Source organism: Lissotriton helveticus, chromosome 2_1 (assembly GCF_964261635.1).
Source record: "Lissotriton helveticus chromosome 2_1, aLisHel1.1, whole genome shotgun sequence".
Taxonomy (NCBI): domain Eukaryota; kingdom Metazoa; phylum Chordata; class Amphibia; order Caudata; family Salamandridae; genus Lissotriton; species Lissotriton helveticus.
In genome coordinates this window covers 600,097,331-600,114,532 of record NC_136059.1, presented here as the reverse complement: position 1 = coordinate 600,114,532, position 17,202 = coordinate 600,097,331, and the positions used below count along the sequence as shown (strand labels likewise).

The following is a 17,202-nucleotide window of genomic DNA, read 5'->3' as shown; positions in this document are numbered from 1 at the left end:
CCCAGGGAATTGGATGAGCATCAATTTTGCTGACAGAGTTGTGCCCCCTGTAATCCAGTTCTGGGGTAGTGAGTGCCAGGTGGGGCAACTTTTGGTACCAGCACCACTGGGCTGGACCAGGGTCTTCTGGAGGGCTCAATCACCCCGATAGCCAACATCTTATTGACCTCCTCCTTGATGCTGGCCCTTTCTTTTTCAGACATCCTATATACTTTGTTTTTGACAGGGAGGCTGTCTCCTGTGTCCCCAGAATGGGTACACAACTGGGTAATCCCAGGAGTGAGAGAAAACAGAGAGGTGAACTGTCCCAGCAAGTAGCCACGGCCTTCCGTTGTTCTGAAGTCAGGGTAGGGAGAGATTCACACCTTTCACTGACTCATCCTTCTCTTCGGAGGCTAAGAGGTCAGGGAGATGTTTACTCTCCTCTCCCCCCCATCTGTCACCAACAACATGGTGACCTCAGACCTTTCAAAGTGTGGTTTGAGAAGGTTGATATAGAGAACACTTTGGGGATGTCTGGGGATCTTGAGGTCCACTAAGTAAGTGGCCTCCCTCTTCCACTCAACACTCTCATAAGGCCCAGTCCAATGGTCTTGGAGGGCCCTGGGCTCAACGGTCTCCATCACCCACACTTTTTGTTGAGCTGGAATTCCACAGGGGTAGTCGTCCGGTCATACCTGTGCTTCATTACCTCCTTGCTGGCCTCCATGCTTTCAGAAGCTTGCTTCCAAATCCTGACCATCTGGCTCCGAAGGGCTAGCATGAAGGTTTCTTGGTAGCTTGCTCCCACCCCTCCCTAACCAGGCTAACAGGACCCCCTTACAGGGCATCCGTACAGAAGCTTAAAGGGACTAAATCCAACCCCTTTCTGTGGCACCTCCCTGTAAGCAAAGCGCAGGCATGGTAAGAGGACGTCCCACTTACACCTCATGGGCTCAGCCAGGCCCTGGATCAAGCCCTTGAGGATCTTTTTTTAATCTCTCAACAAGCCCATTGGTTTGTGGATGGTAGGGTGTGGTACAGTTACAAGTAACTCCACACTCCTTCCACATTGACTGCATATAAGCAGACACAATGTTAGTGCCGCTGTTGGACACCTGTTCCTTAGGGAAACCAACTCTGGTAAAAATCCCCATTAGGGCCCTAGCCACTGCAGGTGCAGATGCAACTCTCAGCGGTATGGCCTCTGGGTATCTTGTGGAGTGGTCCACCCATGCCAGGATAAACCTGTTGCAAGAGGCTGTCTGGGGATCCATGAGCCCTACAATTTTGATGCCCACCCTTTCAAAAGGGGTGCCAATGACAGGCAATGGGAGCTTTCAGGTTCTGCCCTGTCTTCCTGCTGGCCTGGCATGTCAAGCAAGCCCTACAGAAAGTATCTGCTAAAATCTTCATCTGGGGCCAGTAAAAGTGGGGGTGTCAAGCCTGGCAAAGATCTTGCCCAGCCCCAGATCTCCTACCAGGGGTATTTTATGAGCCATGTCCAGAAAGAAGGCCCTGTAGCATTGGGGAACTACCAGTGCCCTTGTTGCTGCATGCACACGTGCCTTAGGCTCACAAATATAGAAGACCATCCTCCCAATAGATGTGGTGATTCCCAGAGGCATCACCAGCTGCCCGGGCCTTGGGCTGTTGCCTCATGCCCTTCAGGGTTCATTTCTCCTTCTGTACCTTACGGAACTCCTCCCATCTTTGAGCTGGGCCACAGTGTAAACCTCAAGGTTGGCCTGCTCAAATTCCATATGTGCAGGTACAGGTGTAGATCCACTAGACAGAGGAATGACTTTAGAAAAAATCTAAATGCCAATTGGGGAGAATGTAAAATTCGGATTTGTCTTGGATGTGGATTAGTAGTATACCCCAAGTTACTGTATGGTAGTGAACAAACACAATTCCTATCCTCATCACAGATTACCAGTGTTAAAAATTGAGCTCCTGATTGACTGGGGTGAAAGGCCTGGCGAAACAGTAACCACAATCCTAGTGAAAGTAAGTCACAAACACACCCTAACTTAACCTGTGCTTACCCTCTGGTAACTTGGTACAGAGCAGTCAGGCTTAACTTAAGAGGCAATATGTAAAGTATTTGTGTAACACTTCAAGCAGTAAAACAGTGAAAACACTACACAAAAAGATTCCAGACCAGGTTAGAAAAATAGACCTTAATTTAATTAACAATACAGGACCAAAATGACAAAATAAATCAATTAGTAGAATTGGAGTTCTGAATTTTTGAAGATTAAACTGTACAATAGTGCTTAAAAGCATAAAGCACTAACTGAGAATATCTAGTAGCAATAGAATCAGAAAAATTGAAACGTTCAGGCCAACCGCGATTAAGCGCGGGTGAGGTACAGTCCCAGATTAGTCGCACTCAAGGTTTAACTTCTCAAGATTTATCTCAAGAGTCCCGTTCATGGGGAAGCAGGTCACCAGAAACAAGGATAGCCTCGCCGGTGGGGGCCAACATGGCATGAAGAGCAGGCTGGGCATCGTGGACAGGCAGGCCGAAGCCTTGCGGCGGCGATCCATGCCGGTGAACGAAGCTTGCTGTGCGATGAGATGAATTTGAGGCTCCCACGCTGATCCTTTGTGCAAGTGGCTTGGCTCTGGAGTGTATGGACCAGTTTGTGTGTGCGAAGAGCCCAAAAGCTTGATTTAATGAGCCAAAAACACTTTCAAGGGTCCAGGACCTGAGAGGCACCTCTTGGGGTCAGGATCTCATTGAAGAGGGTCCAGGAGCTGCGGGGACCCTGCTATGTCCCTGAGGCTCAGATCAGGAGGCCATCAGACTACCCTTTGAGTCTCTCCGGGGTCTTTGGTTCAAGATGGATTCCAGTTCCAGTTCTTCTCCTCCAGGCAAGAGGGCAGAAGACATCAGGTCAGCATAGTAAGGCAGCAGTTTTTCCAGAGCAGCCGTCCAGCAGAATGACAGTCCTTCAATCAATCAATCAATCATATCATTTGTAAAGCGCACTACTCACCCGTGAGGGTCTCAAGGCGCTGGGGTGGGGAATCCTGCTACTGCTCGAAAAGCCAGGTCTTGAGGAGTTTTCTGAATGTCAGCAGGTCTTGGGTCTGCCATAGGTGGATGGGGAGGGTGTTCCAGGTCTTGGCCGCAAGGTGGCAGAACGATCTGCCCCCTGAGGTCGCTCTTTGGAAGCGGGGGACTGTAGCGAGGGCGAGGTCGGCGGAGCGGAACTGGCGGATGGGGGTGTAGAAGCTGAGTCGTCTGTTGAGGTACGTTGGTCCGGTGTTGTGGAGTGCCTTGTGTGCATGGGTGAGAAGCTTGAAGGTTATCCTCTTGTTGACCGGGAGCCAGTGCAGGTCTCTCAGGTGGGGTGTGATGTGGCTGCGGCGAGGGATGTCGAGGATCAGGCGTGCAGAGGCGTTCTGGATGCGTTGGAGCCGTCTCAGGAGTTTGGCCAAGGCTCCTGCGTAGAGGGCATTTCCATAGTCCAACCTGCTGCTGACAAGGGCCTGGGTGACTGTTCTTCTCGTTTCAGTGGGGATCCACTTGTAGATCCTCCGGAGCATACGGAGGGTGTTGAAGCAGGAGGAGGAGACGGCGTTGACCTGTTTAGTCATGGAGAGGGTGGAGTCGAGGATGACCCCTAGGTTGCGTGCATGGTCGGTGGGTGTTGGAGCGGTTCCCAGTGCGGTCGGCCACCAGGAGTCGTCCCAGGCCGAAGGGTTGGATCCGAGGATGAGGACCTCCGTCTTGTCCGAGTTCAGCTTCAGTCGGCTGTTCCTTATCCATTCAGCAACAGCCTTCATTCCTTCATGAAGGTTGGTTTTGGCAGTGTGGGGGTCCTTGGTGAGGGAGAGTATCAGCTGGGTGTCATCGGCGTAGGAGAGGATGTTGAGGTCGTGCCGACGGGCGACGTGGGCGAGCGGTGCCATGTAGATGTTAAACAGAGTTGGGCTGAGGGATGAGCTCTGGGGTACGCCGCAGATGATCTCGGTGGCTTCGGAGCGGAAGGGGGAAAGGCGGACGCTCTGTGTTCTGCCGGAGAGGAAAGAGGTGGTCCAGTCCAGGGCCTTCTCTTGGATCCCAGCGTTGTGGAGGCGTGTTCGTAGTGAGTGGTGACAGACCGTGTTGAAGGCGGCTGACAGGTCCAGGAGGATGAGGGCCGCCGTTTCTCCGTTGTCCAGCAGGGACTTGATGTCATCGGTGGCGGCAATGAGGGCAGTCTCGGTGCTGTGGTTGCTGCGGAACCCGGGCTGGGAAGGGTCCAGGATGCCGCGGCCAGGGCGACTGACGCTGGAACCTGGGGATCACGGTTCGATCCCGTCTCCGGCGGCAGATTAGCCCAGCACCATGTGACTCTGGGCAATAGCTCGCTTAATCTGCCCGACGGCCCCCAGCGCCTAGAGACCCTTACGGGTGATTGTGCACTTTACAAATGTGGACTTTACTTTACTTTTTTTTCTCCTCGAGGTAGCGGGTCAGTTGTTCGTTGACAGTCTTCTCGATGAGGAGCAGCTAGGAGGCGGGAGCGGGGCGGCGAATGGGATTGCAGGTGGTCGGGGCCGCAAGGACGCATCGGTGGGAAAAATGGGCGGGGGCCGCGGGAGAACTGGGCACAGGAAGGGAAAAACAAGTTTAGGCAAGAAAACAAGTACAGGCACAGAGGAATAAAAACAAGTCTGGGCAAGAAAGCAAGTTAGGCACAGGGGAATAAGAACAAGTCTGGGCAAGAAAGCAAGTACAGGCACAGGGGAATAAAAACAAGTCTGGGCAAGAAAGCAAATACAGGCACAGGGGAATAAAAACAAGTCTGGGCAAGAAAGCAAGTACAGGCACAGGGGAATAAAAACAAGTCTGGGCAAGAAAGCAAGTTAGGCACAGGGGACAAATACAAGATTAGGCAAAAACAATGCAGGCAGAGCCGTGCACCAGCGTGGGGAGCGACCTGCCTGCGAGCAGGGTCATAGGTCGCCCTTCAGCAGCAAAGCAGTTCTTCTTCTTGGCAGAATATCTACAGGTCCACAAGTGTACTGAGTTGGTAGGCTCTGAAGTCCAATTCATATACCCAGTGGTGTCTTTGAAGTGGGGCAGACTTTAAAGAAGGTTCTTGGAAGTGCACAGTGGTCCTTCCTCATTGCCCTGACTCCAAACTTACTATAGAGGGGTATGCAGTTCCTTTGTGTGAGGCTAAGACACAGCCTATTCAGATGAAAGTGCGAGGCTGTGCCCAGCTCCTCTCTCCCATCCTCCCAGGATGGCCCACAATGTCACAGCTAAGTTCACATTGTGTGAAACTGTATAGAGAGAATACACAAAGCCTGGCTGTCACCCTCCCCTGCCATGTACCAGAAACATGCTGCAAGCAGACTGGACTAAGAGCAGGAAAATGGCAACTTTATAAAAGTGGCATTTTTCAAAATTGTAATAATAAAACTGACTTTGCCATTAAAGCGGATTTATCATTACAATTCCATGGGTACTAAACATGATAAACCCACCTCCTTTTAATTAGGAATTACACCTTATTAAATGTAATAAGGAATCTTCAATGTTATCCTATGAGAGGGGTAGGCCTCACAGTAGTGAAAAAAGAATTTAGGAGTTTTTCACTACCAGGACATGTAAGCCGTAAACGTTGATGACCTACCTTTTACTTACACTGCACCCTGCCCATTGGGATACCTGGGGGTATCTTATATATAATAAAATGGGAGTTTAAGGCTTGGCAAGGGGAGGGGCGTGGCTTACGCGCCGGCGTGTGATGGCGCTGCCCGGCTGAGCTCCGTGACGACGCGGGAGTTCTTCCTATATATTGCTGTCCTTTCATCTTACGGACTCCAGGAAAAGTTGTTTTTGCTCGGCGGAACATGGTCCCCGTGCTTTGCGACCGGCAGCGGCGTCTGAAATTGCCGCTTTAACATATTTTTTCACCGCAGCTTCTGTTCCGAATACCGGGATGCGGGCGGCCGCCATTTTGTGTCGCCGCGCTCGCGTCCCATTTTCCTGACGTTTCCAACGCTGTATCTACTCGTATGCTGCATTCTCAGGTCACATTCAGACAAGGTATGACATAAATTCTGCGCATCATGCTTCCTCTGCATCTTTGTGACTATTGGCGCCAGTGTTCTCCTCAGCTTACCTATTGCTACTAGTACTTCCTATCGGCGGCCATTTTGAGGTGATATCTGCGCAATTGTTATATTCCTACCTTTCTGTCACCACTAACCCTCCGTGGATCATCGAACTAATCTCATGGTTCCCATTACCCATGGACGCTATGCTGTTTTCTTCCTCACTTTATTCCTGGATGGTTCTATGGATGTGAATTCCTGATTTTTGCTGTCTCTCGACACCTGTCTTGTAGATTGGAATTAGTGCTTCTCCAGTGCTGCCTGTCATCTTGTCCATGACCTCTTCCATCAAGTTCTATCTACACATTTACTTTCAGGGTCTCACAACTTTTACTATTTGGTTTGGCTTCTATTCTTGTGGTCCTCCTAGTCTGCCCCTCTGGTGGCATCATGTCTCAGACCGTAGGACATACGAGAGCGTCTGTCACCGGAACAAACCCAAAACGCCTCAAGAATGACCCTCCGTCCCCAATTCGCACCTCTCAAAACCCGGTGCTGGACTCCATTTTAGAAGAGGTTCGTGGCCTACAACCTTTCATGGTGGCAACTAATGAGAAGCTCAAGCAGATTGAAGACAGATGGGTAGTCATGGAAAACAAAGTCCTGCAACTAGAACAACGCATTAGTGACGTCCAGGATATTTCTACAAAAATTCCTACTCTTGAAAAGGAGATACAGCAGTTGAAACTTCACACTGAGGACCTTGAAAACCGTAACAGGCGGAATAACCTCCGTATTTATGGTGTTCCGGAGTCCCTTGGGGAGGGTGACATGGTGACCTTCGTCCGCAAACTCCTCTACAAGCTTTTGGGTCTCCAACCAGACTCTATCCCACTAAACATACAGCGTGCACACCGTCTGGGTCGACCAACGTCCAACCCGGCCAAACCCAGAGGTATCATCCTGCTCTTTCTGGAATTCACCGAATTGATGACTGTTCTTAAAGCTGCCAGAGCAAAACGTCGCCTCATTTGGTCAGGCCACACCATCTTCATAGCCCAGGACTTGTCGAATGCTACGAATGCTCGTCGCAAGGAATTCCTCAATCTGCGTCCACGCATGAGGGAACTAAACATCCAATATGGAATCCTTCATCCTTGTCTCTGCAAAATAACCCACGATGGCCGTTCTCGTACCTTTGATGATCCGCAGAAGCTTCGAGAGTATCTTCTCACCGTCTCTTCACCCACGATGGACACCAATGACTGAAACTAACTTTCTTCTATTTTTTGCAATCATTTTTCTATTGTCTTGACGACTGTTGTGGCCTTGTCCCGGTTTCTTTCTTGTCATGTCTTGCTATAACTTTACTTCTTATTGATTATATCCTACCTATATTCCCGCGTTTTCCTCGCTCTGTTGGATAGGCGCCCGCGTTGGCGTCTCCATGCTTCTTTTACTTAGCTCTTCTCTTTTTTCTCAAGTCTGGCATCTTTGCCTTGACCTGTTTCTTATCTATTTCCTTCTTTTTCTCTCCTTTTTCTTTCTCCTCTTTTTCACAGGCCATTGTTGCATATTCCTTGCTCATTCATGTTCCGTTATCTTCCTTGTATCCCGTTTTGTCTTTCTTCTTGTGGTCTCTAGTGCTCCTCATTATTACTATTTATTCTTTTTATTGATTGTGATGCTCCTCCTTATATTGTTTTCCTATATTTACCCGATTTGTATTGTTAACATGTTTGTCTTCCTTGTTTCTCCCCTTAGCTTCCTACCTGCAGTGTATTGGACCCAGTTGTTACCCTCCTCCCTTACCTCCCATCATGTGTAACTTTGTAACGTGGAATGTTCGTGGTCTCGGCAACCCAGTTAAACGTCAAAAGGTATTGTCCCATTTATCCAAGTTAAATGCTCAGATTGCTTTTCTCCAAGAAACGCATTGTACAGATGTCGAATAGCTGAAGCTTAAGAGGGCATGGGTGGGTCAAGTGGTATTTTCTCCTGCGATTGATAAAAAAGGCGGTGTTGCTATTTTATTTCGTAAAGGTTTGGATGTTCAAATTTTATCTTCTCAATCGGATGCTGAGGGTCGATGGGTTATGTCAAAAGTGTCTATACAAAACAAAACTATGGTGCTCCTAAATATCTATGGTCCTGTCCGTCCTGATCCTAAATTTTGGAATGATATTAAAATCCTCATTTCATCTATTGACTGCCCTAACGTGGTCCTTGCTGGCGACCTTAACCAATGGTTAGACCCATTTTCGGATAGATTATCCTCCTCCAAATTCCAGCCGGATAAGACACATAAATCATTCCAATCAGCAATTGCCTCCCGTCCCCTTTTTGACGTGTGGAAAACTTGTAATCCGGACTCACTCGAATACACATTCTACTCTAATGTTCACCACACCAGGTCCAGAATTGATTATATTCTTGTCAGCAAATCCCTTCTCCCTGCGATTCAGCATTCTGAAATTGGCTCCATTTTCCTTTCGGACCATGCACCTGTATATGCCACTTTTGACCTGACCCACACCGCCACCTCTTTCAATCGTTGGAAATTCAATACTTTCCTTCTCTCTGATTCTGTTTTTATGTCTAAAGTTAAAAGTTTCATCTCTGAATTCTTCTCCCTCAATTTACCCCAAGACACATCAGTTTCAAACAATTGGGATGCTTTTAAAGCTGCATTGCGAGGTTTCACAATCTCTTATGTATCTAGGAAAAAGAAACTTAACAGGGACAAATACACCGCTCAACTCTCCAACATTAAGACCCTAGAACACTCTTACTTTTCTTCCAAGAATCCGGATGCTCTCCTCCACCTTATTAAAGCCAAATCTGAACTTAATCAAATTTCCACAGTTGAAGCTTGCAACACCCTTTTGAAGGTGAAATCTAAATTTCATGGAGGTCAAAATAAAGCGGGGAAAATGCTAGCAAATTATCTTAAAATTAAAGCTGAGCGAAAATCAATTGGCTCTATTGTCAATGAAGAAACTAATTCAAAGGTTTCCTCTGATGAGGATATTGCACAGGTCTTCCATAATTATTATAAACTCCTGTATACAGATGATACACATCCTGGTGAGGATGATCTTTCCCGTTTTTTCGAAGACCTTCCTCCTCCCCCTTCTCTTCCTACAGAATTCCATCAATTAGAATCTGACATTACCCCTCAGGAAATCCTCAAGGCTATTACCTCCCTTAAGAAAGCGAAAGCCCCTGGTCCAGATGGTCTCCCAATTGAATTTTACGCCAACATGCACTCCATTTTTGTTCCTCACCTTTTACAACTTTTTAATTCCTTTATTGCAAATGCTAAAGCATCTGGCTCATTTTTGGACGCCCTCATAATCATAATCCCCAAACCTGACAAGGACCATTCCTTGTGCAAAAATTATCGTCCCATATCCCTTATTAATTACGACTGTAAAATTTTTGCCAAAATTTTAGCAGCTCGCTTAGATTCCCTTATTCCTCTGTTAATCACAACCGATCAAGTTGGCTTTGTGAAAGGTATACTTGCAGCAGACAATGCCCGTGTTTTTGCCAATATTATTTCCCACAGTAATCGATTCAAGGCCCCTCTAGCTGCCCTTTCACTGGACGCTGAGAAAGCGTTTGATCGCATTAGATGGAAATTCATGTTTAAGGCATTGCATTGGTTTGGGTTTGGTCCCCACTTCATTTCCCTGATTAGTCTCCTTTACTCTGCTCCCCGTGCCAGTGTTTTTGTTAATAATCAATTCTCCAACTTTTTCCCCTTATCCAGAGGAACAAGACAAGGTTGTCCTCTCTCCCCCTTACTCTTTATTCTTTGCCTTGAACCCTTCCTTATTAAAATTCGCTCTAACCCCCTCATTCAGGGATTCAAACAATCATCGATTGAGACAAAAATATCAGCTTATGCTGATGATGTTCTGGTCTACATGGCTAACCCTGTCTCCTCCCTTCCCCCATTTTTAGAAGAAGTCCACTTATATTCATCTGTTTCTGGTTATAAACTTAATCTCTCCAAGACAGAGGTCCTACCCCTTAACTCATCCTGTTACCAGTATATGTTTGCTTCAACCGACTTTGCTTGGTGTCCCTCCAAGATCAAATACCTGGGTATTTGGTTTTCCTCTACTCTGCGTGACACACTCAAACTGACCTTTACCTCCCTTACTCAAAAAATTCAATCACTCCTTCAGACATGGTCTCCTCTTTTCCTTTCATGGTGGGGTCGCTTAGACACCATCAAAATGATGATTTCCCCACATATTTTATATACTGTTTCCATGCTTCCTGTGAAAATCCCTAAATTGTATTTTAATAGGCTAAACTCTATCTGCTCTAAATTCTTGTGGAACAATAAGCGACCCCGCATTTCCCTACAAAAACTTATACGCCCTAAATCTGAAGGGGGAGTTCGCTTCCCTGATTTCCGATCGTACCATTCGGCCTTCTTAATAAAACAAGCTTTTTCATTAGCGTTCGATTTTACTGATATCCCCTTACCCAGATGGATCGCAGTTGAACGGTCTTTGTTAAAGGATTTTACTTTTCAACAATCTCTTTTTATGTCAAACTGTTCATTCTTGACAAATCACCCTGTTTTGAAATACTCTCATACACTGCTACATGATATCTTCTCAAAAGACTCATCTCCCCTACAAACATTTCTTTCCTCCAGTATATGGTATAACAAATATCTTAAGTACAAGGGTAAATCTTTCTACTTCAAGTATTGGAAAGAAAAGGATATTTTGTTTGTCTATCAATTTTTTTCTGATTCAACCATTATTTCATTTGATGAAATGCAAACTAAGTTTGATTTACCTTTACAGTCTCGCAAAGAATTTGACATTATTACCGCTGCCATTGTGTCTCACCTATCTACCTTCCCTACGTTTGATACCCTTCCTTCCCTTACTCCTTCCACCCCTCTATACCCTATGTTTACTCAACAAATACCCAAAGCTGCTCTGATTTATAAAATGTTATTAGAGAATGTTGGTCTTAGACCTAAAACTGTTACTGAAGTTGCTTGGGAAACTGATTTATCTTTCTCGTTATCTGTTGATATTTGGGACCGATTATGGTCCAAACTGTTTCAGACTTCAGTTTCGGCCCGTATTACTCAGTCACTTTTTTTCCTATACCATAGAGCTCTTTTTACCCCTGTAAGCATTTCAAAATTCTCCCCTTCCTCCTCACCCCTTTGTTGGTCATGTTCCTCTAATCCAGGCACACTCATACATCTCCTATTTGATTGCCCACCAGTTCTTACTTTTTGGTCCTCAGTTTGGAAATATTGCATGCGTATTTTTCACTTTTCTGAACCATTTTCACCGTTGCATATTTTTTTAGGTTCTCTATCTGATGTTTTGGATTTACATTCATATAATGCTAAATTGTTTGATCTATTTATTGCAACTGCATTCAAAGTAATCTTGTCTTGCTGGAAGGATAACTCTAAATTGTCTGTGCAGACATGGTGGAATTTTGTTTGTGATGAGCATAGAATTGCAATTGCTTCCTCTTCATCTGTCACCTTAAAAATTAAGTCTGATCTTACCTGGCTACCTTTCTCTAACTTCTTATCTTCTTCTCCCCCTCCTTAACCCCCCTTCTTTCCTTTCTCTTTCTATTTTCCTCTTTTTCCCTTCTCTTTTATCTTCTTTCTTTTTCTCTTCGATTTCCAATTATCTCTCATGAATATCTCCTATTGATTTTGCTCTATCTCTTGTTGTTATATTATGATGTATCATTTCTTTTAAGCTCAATAAAACTTTACTAAACTGAAAAAAAAGGCTTGGCAAGGGGTTTTGAATGCCAAGTCAACATGGCAGTGTCACACTGCCTTCAGGCTGCAATGGCAGGCCTGGGGAAAATTCTATAGGGATACAACAAATGCTGCAGGCCCACTAGTAGCATTACATTTACAGGCACTGGTAATCTGGTATGCCACTCTACAAGGGTCTCATAAGTAAATATCATATGGCATTAGGTATATGCTAATCAAACCATGTTTAGGGAAGTAAGCAGAAGCACTTTAGCACTGGTTAGCAGTGTTAAACTGCACAGAGTCTGAAGACCAACAAAACAAATTCAGCAAGCAGGAAAAATGTTTGAGGGAAGACCAGCCTAAGGTTGACAGGTCTAACAGACACAATAGAATTGTATGTGATATTTCATTGGGTTTCCTGGTTACAAACACTTGAAAAAAATCAGGCTCCCTTTGATTTCCCTCAGTTTTAATAGCAACCTTATCCGAACCAAGAGGAATAGTCTTGGAAGTATATGTCTGGGGTACCTTATAGCTGATTTATGAAGTGAGTCAGGAAGGGATCCCATAGCCTGTCAAAATGTCAACATAAAAGGAAAGTCCAATGGATTTTTCTCATAGTTGTTGTTTCTGCACAATCACCTTCCTTACCCATTATTTATGTGGGGTAAAAGGTTAGCTCATACTTCTCCAATAGATTCACCATATTGACTCCCCTGTACCATTGCTGATAAGCTACTAACGCAGAGGTCCTCAGGCGCAACAGGTGATGACTCCCTTGTGGTAAGTGGTGCACACGACTGAATACTATAAGTCTAGTTACCTACCCCCAAATAACTTACAATTTCCGGGTTCCTGTAAAATTAGATCCCCCATACTGTATGTCACAATTGGTATAACTATGGAGGCCTTCGACAATTAATTGAAAGAAAGTCCCCCATATTTCTTATTAAACCAAGAGAAACATTCACACAGGGGCGCAGCTTTCACTGGATAGGCCCACAGGACTGAAGGTCCCACTGAATCCTGATTTATGCTGTATTTTATAATTCAAACAGCAGCCGTGGGGCCCAATTCCTTACTTGCACTAGGGCCCATGACACACTGGCTGCTTATTTTATTCACACTCTCATTAAGGTGCATCTTCTCATGCTCTCTCTGTGATCGTTTTTCTTTAGAAGATTCTTAGAATTAAAGGCCTTCTGGAGCTTTGTTAATTTATTTTCCAGCAGAAATCTTTGAGTTCCTGTGCCCTAGGCTCATGATCTTGATTTTAATCACATCAATGATCAAGTTGTTAGTTTTACAGTGCCTATCAAAGTATATGTCTCTGAAGGCCAACTGGCATAAGGTCAATTATCACTAGACCACTGGCTAACCCTTTGCAAATAAGATATCAACCCATCTCAAAGTCCAGAATCTAATCAATCGTTTGCAATCGCATTTGTGGTTACAAACCACTGATTCAGGGAGTTGCGTCCCGCAATGAGGAGGGACACCTCTTTGATGCCCTCTCCGAATTGTGTGTTGGAAAGAACATTGAACCCTCGTTATGAGCTAATAAGCTTTTTGGAATGCTTAATAGAGGTTTGGACATTTATGAGGGTAGGGATGCGATACATACATCGAAGGAAGAGTAGCAGAGCATCTTCTGTGCACATCAAAGGACTCTTTAACTCAAGTAAGTGTTGCTGGTCAGCAGAGCATAGGCTCATTGTCATGGAGATTGTGGAACTGATAAGGTTGGCACTACCAGCGAATCTTGAGGGAGAAGACGGCTTAGCCTTGGAACCTTTATGCTGCATATTTCAGACAGGTATTGGACTGGATAATCATTTTATGGGGGGTCACAGTGGTTATTTGTGATATGAACCCTCGCATAGCGTCCACCTACATTCCCCTGAAGAGGCTTTGACCAATCAACTCACCCTAAACTGAGAACCATGCGCTGAAAGGGATAGTACAAGGCTCAGTAACTCAGGCGACAACCCCTATGTTTGAGTCTGTTACTCCTGCTTCCAACTTGCGCCTTGAAAGGGGTTTTGACAAAAGAAAATATTCAGACACCAGAAAGGGAGAGCTGTGTGAAAAAGAAATCATGAGAAAGTGACAAATTCAATATGGGCCTAACCAGGTCAGAAGACAACAGTGTCAACCGGAAGCCCCTGCCTACATATAAACGTCACTAGGTAAAGCCTGAGACATTGTGCTAAAAATAAATAACTAGGCCTAGGAGTAATTTTCTTTACGCTGGCCTAATCAAAGTAATTTCATTATTTCCTCGTTACTCTTTGACACAGAATTAACAATAATAACTTGATTACACCCGCTTGCGGAATTTAGAATTTTTTTTAGAAAATAATCGTACACCGAGAGCACATTTAGAGTGCGAGCAGCTGCTTGCCCAGCTGTTTGTGTTCTGTTGTATTTAGTACTATGTTAATAGCGCAAAATGCATCTTTGTGTCCATTTTGGATGCAAGGGTGCATTTTGCGCTAAGAAACAAGTGCTAAATGCAGCAAGTATGTTGGGTGAAAATCCGACCCCAAGTTCACATTTAGGAAGCGGCTGCTCGCCCTTTTATTAATGTTCTATTGCATTTAGCACTATTTCTTAGGGCAAAATGCATTCTCAAGTCTAAGAAAACAGATCTTAATGCAGAATTGCACTTCTTGTAAACTCATGGAATTTTAGGTATTTCTGACGAAAACACCAGCCGAGTAGCAATGGGGCACTCAAACAGTATAGAGGTGGCACATCAGGGCTCACCTAACTAGGGCTAGGATTCAGCTTTGTGGACAAAAGGAGAGGGTGCCTACTCTTCTATATCCTTTGATCTTTATTTAAAAAGTTGAGGCAAAAAAGGATATCTGCTAAATTTAAGATCAGACATCCCCATCAATGGTGGTGGGCAAGGTACCCAATACATATTCTGGGAACAGGAACTCGCACATGCTCATTAGCACTTTAAGATAGAGCGAGGCTTGGCTATCTAGGATTAAAAACTCTGATTGGACATCCATGCTGCTAGTGAACTCAGTGTATGTTAGGGCCCTTTTTAAATGATGGAAAAAGGGCCTGACTGCTGCACAAATACTGCATTGAGGGCCATGGGGGAAAATGTGCAGACTCTACCCTACAATAATGGTGCCAACCTCACTTCTGGGCATTTTGGGACTTCTGAATGCAATCTCTTCAGTGCCTTTCTGTGAAGATTTGACACATAGACGCTAATCTCAAAACCATACAACATCAGTACAAACTATGGAGAATAATTTACCTTACAGAGAGGGCCCACAACTAGATAGGGACTTGAATGTGAAGACACTGGCAGCCCGCTTCAATCCAAAATGTTGTCGGCAAAACCTAAAATCTCATATTTCAGCACAACCTGCCTAGGTTGGCAGGAAGTCATGAGACCACCCTGAGCCACCAAATAGACATCAATGGTGATGTATTCATGGAGAAGAGAACACAAGAATTATCAAGAGCAACAATACACGAAACCATCAGAAGGCCAAAACAAGAAGCATGGAAATACACAGCTGATTAATATGAATACAACACTCTCTATATGAACACCACCATCAAAGCAAGGCTGCATACACACAGACACAGATTGGGGCTAGGAGAAAAGAGAACTGATTTCATCCGCTTAAGGAGAACCCTCCACTCAGGGCAACCCATGAAACTCGCTTTCTAATACCTAACACGACTAAGGATGCCTTGAAAGCAGTGAAAATTGTACTGTTAAAAAAAACATAATATCACATACCAAACTCTCTATATGCCATAAATACATTTAGAAGTATAAACTGACCTGTGTAAAAAAATCCTACTTTGGCAAGAATTGAAGGATCTGCATGAGCATCCTGTGGCCATGTTTTAAAAGACTCCAGCCTGATTCTTTCGTCAGCAAAGATGTTTAATGTTGAATCATCTTAGGAAGAGAAACATACACATACATTACTTTAATAGGGTTTCATGTAGGGTAGTCTCCACCTCCGTGCTCTCCATAAATTACAGATGTTTGTAAATCTGAGAAACCAAGGCACGGTAAACAAAATGGTGTTTCCAGCTACTCACTGCACTAAACCAGATTTGGGATGTTTACCTTTGAGATATATGTAGATATATATATATATATATATATATATATATATATATTCACTGAAAAAAACATAGGTTATAGACCATATATAGTTAGGAATTAGCATTTATAAAACCTTATTTTACTTACACAAAACCATTGAAATTCGCATATATAGTTAGTTGCACTAACTATATATTTCGCGCACCCGCAATCCACTGCTGATGACGTCACATGTTACATCATTCATGACATGGTCAGTGACATCACTGATGACATCTCAAATGACATCACTGATGACATCACTGAAAACAACATCCAGTGTTTTTATGTTTCTGTAAAGTTTAAATATGTCTTACATATTGAAGAATGAGTGGATGTAGAAGTGTCTGGATGAAGGATTTAGTAGGTGCATGACTGACTGTATGAGTGAGTGAATAAATATGTCTCACTGAGTGCATGGGTTACTGACTAAACTGTCTTAATCTGTGCATCATTATGTCTGTTGTTCTGTAAACTGCTGCATGTGTTGATCAGTAGCTATATGAGTAACTATATGGGTTATTGATTAGTTGCCCAAGTATGTGTATGGGAGACTGAGTGAGTGTGTGTGTGGGTGGTTGAGAGGTGTATGACTCTGTGCACAGATGTGTGAGCAGTTGATTCACTAGATGTATGGGTTCAAAAGTGCATGTGGAATCAGCTGTATGGGCAGTTGACTGTGTGCATGAGTCTATTGGTGAGTGAATGGATATCTCAGTGCTACATGTCAAAGTAAAGACATATGTAAAACAGAGTATATGTGAGAGTTGACATATATAAATAACTGTGCATAAGAGCCAGTGAATGTGTGAGTGGCTGTATGGATCATTATGAAATTGTATCAGGGATTGTATAAGAGTGTAAATATGTGTTAGTATCTGTTTGAATAAGTAAGGTGTGTATAACTGTATAGTTGAGGAAATGGAGGTGTAATTGATTCTTTGCATGACTGACTAGGTGTGTGAGTAACTCCATGGATGAGTGACAGTCTGTGAGTGTCCGTTTACACTGAGTGTATATAAGGTTATATTAGAGTCTGAAGAAGTTCATTGTATTATCACATGAATGATGTCATCAGTGATGTGACCAGTCATGTCAAATGAGATGTCATCAGTAATGTCATCAGTGATGTCATTTGAGATGTCATCAGTGATGTCATCAGCGATGTCACTGACCATGTCATGAATGATGTAATATGTGACGTCATCAGCAGTGGATTGCGGGTGCGCGAAATATATAGTTAGTGCAACTAACT

The 17,202-nt window shown here is 44.3% G+C and overlaps 1 protein-coding gene across 1 annotated transcript in view; it reads right to left on the bottom strand.

Annotated features, from left to right (window-relative positions):
- LOC144818171 (baculoviral IAP repeat-containing protein 1-like) overlaps positions 1-17,202 on the bottom strand; it is an 863,533-nt gene that overhangs the window by 326,664 nt on the left and 519,667 nt on the right. Inside the window, exon 6 of the mRNA XM_078675293.1 lies at positions 15,636-15,755. Within this exon, the coding sequence (XP_078531419.1) occupies positions 15,636-15,755 (120 nt within the window). The remainder of the gene's footprint in view (positions 1-15,635; positions 15,756-17,202) is intronic.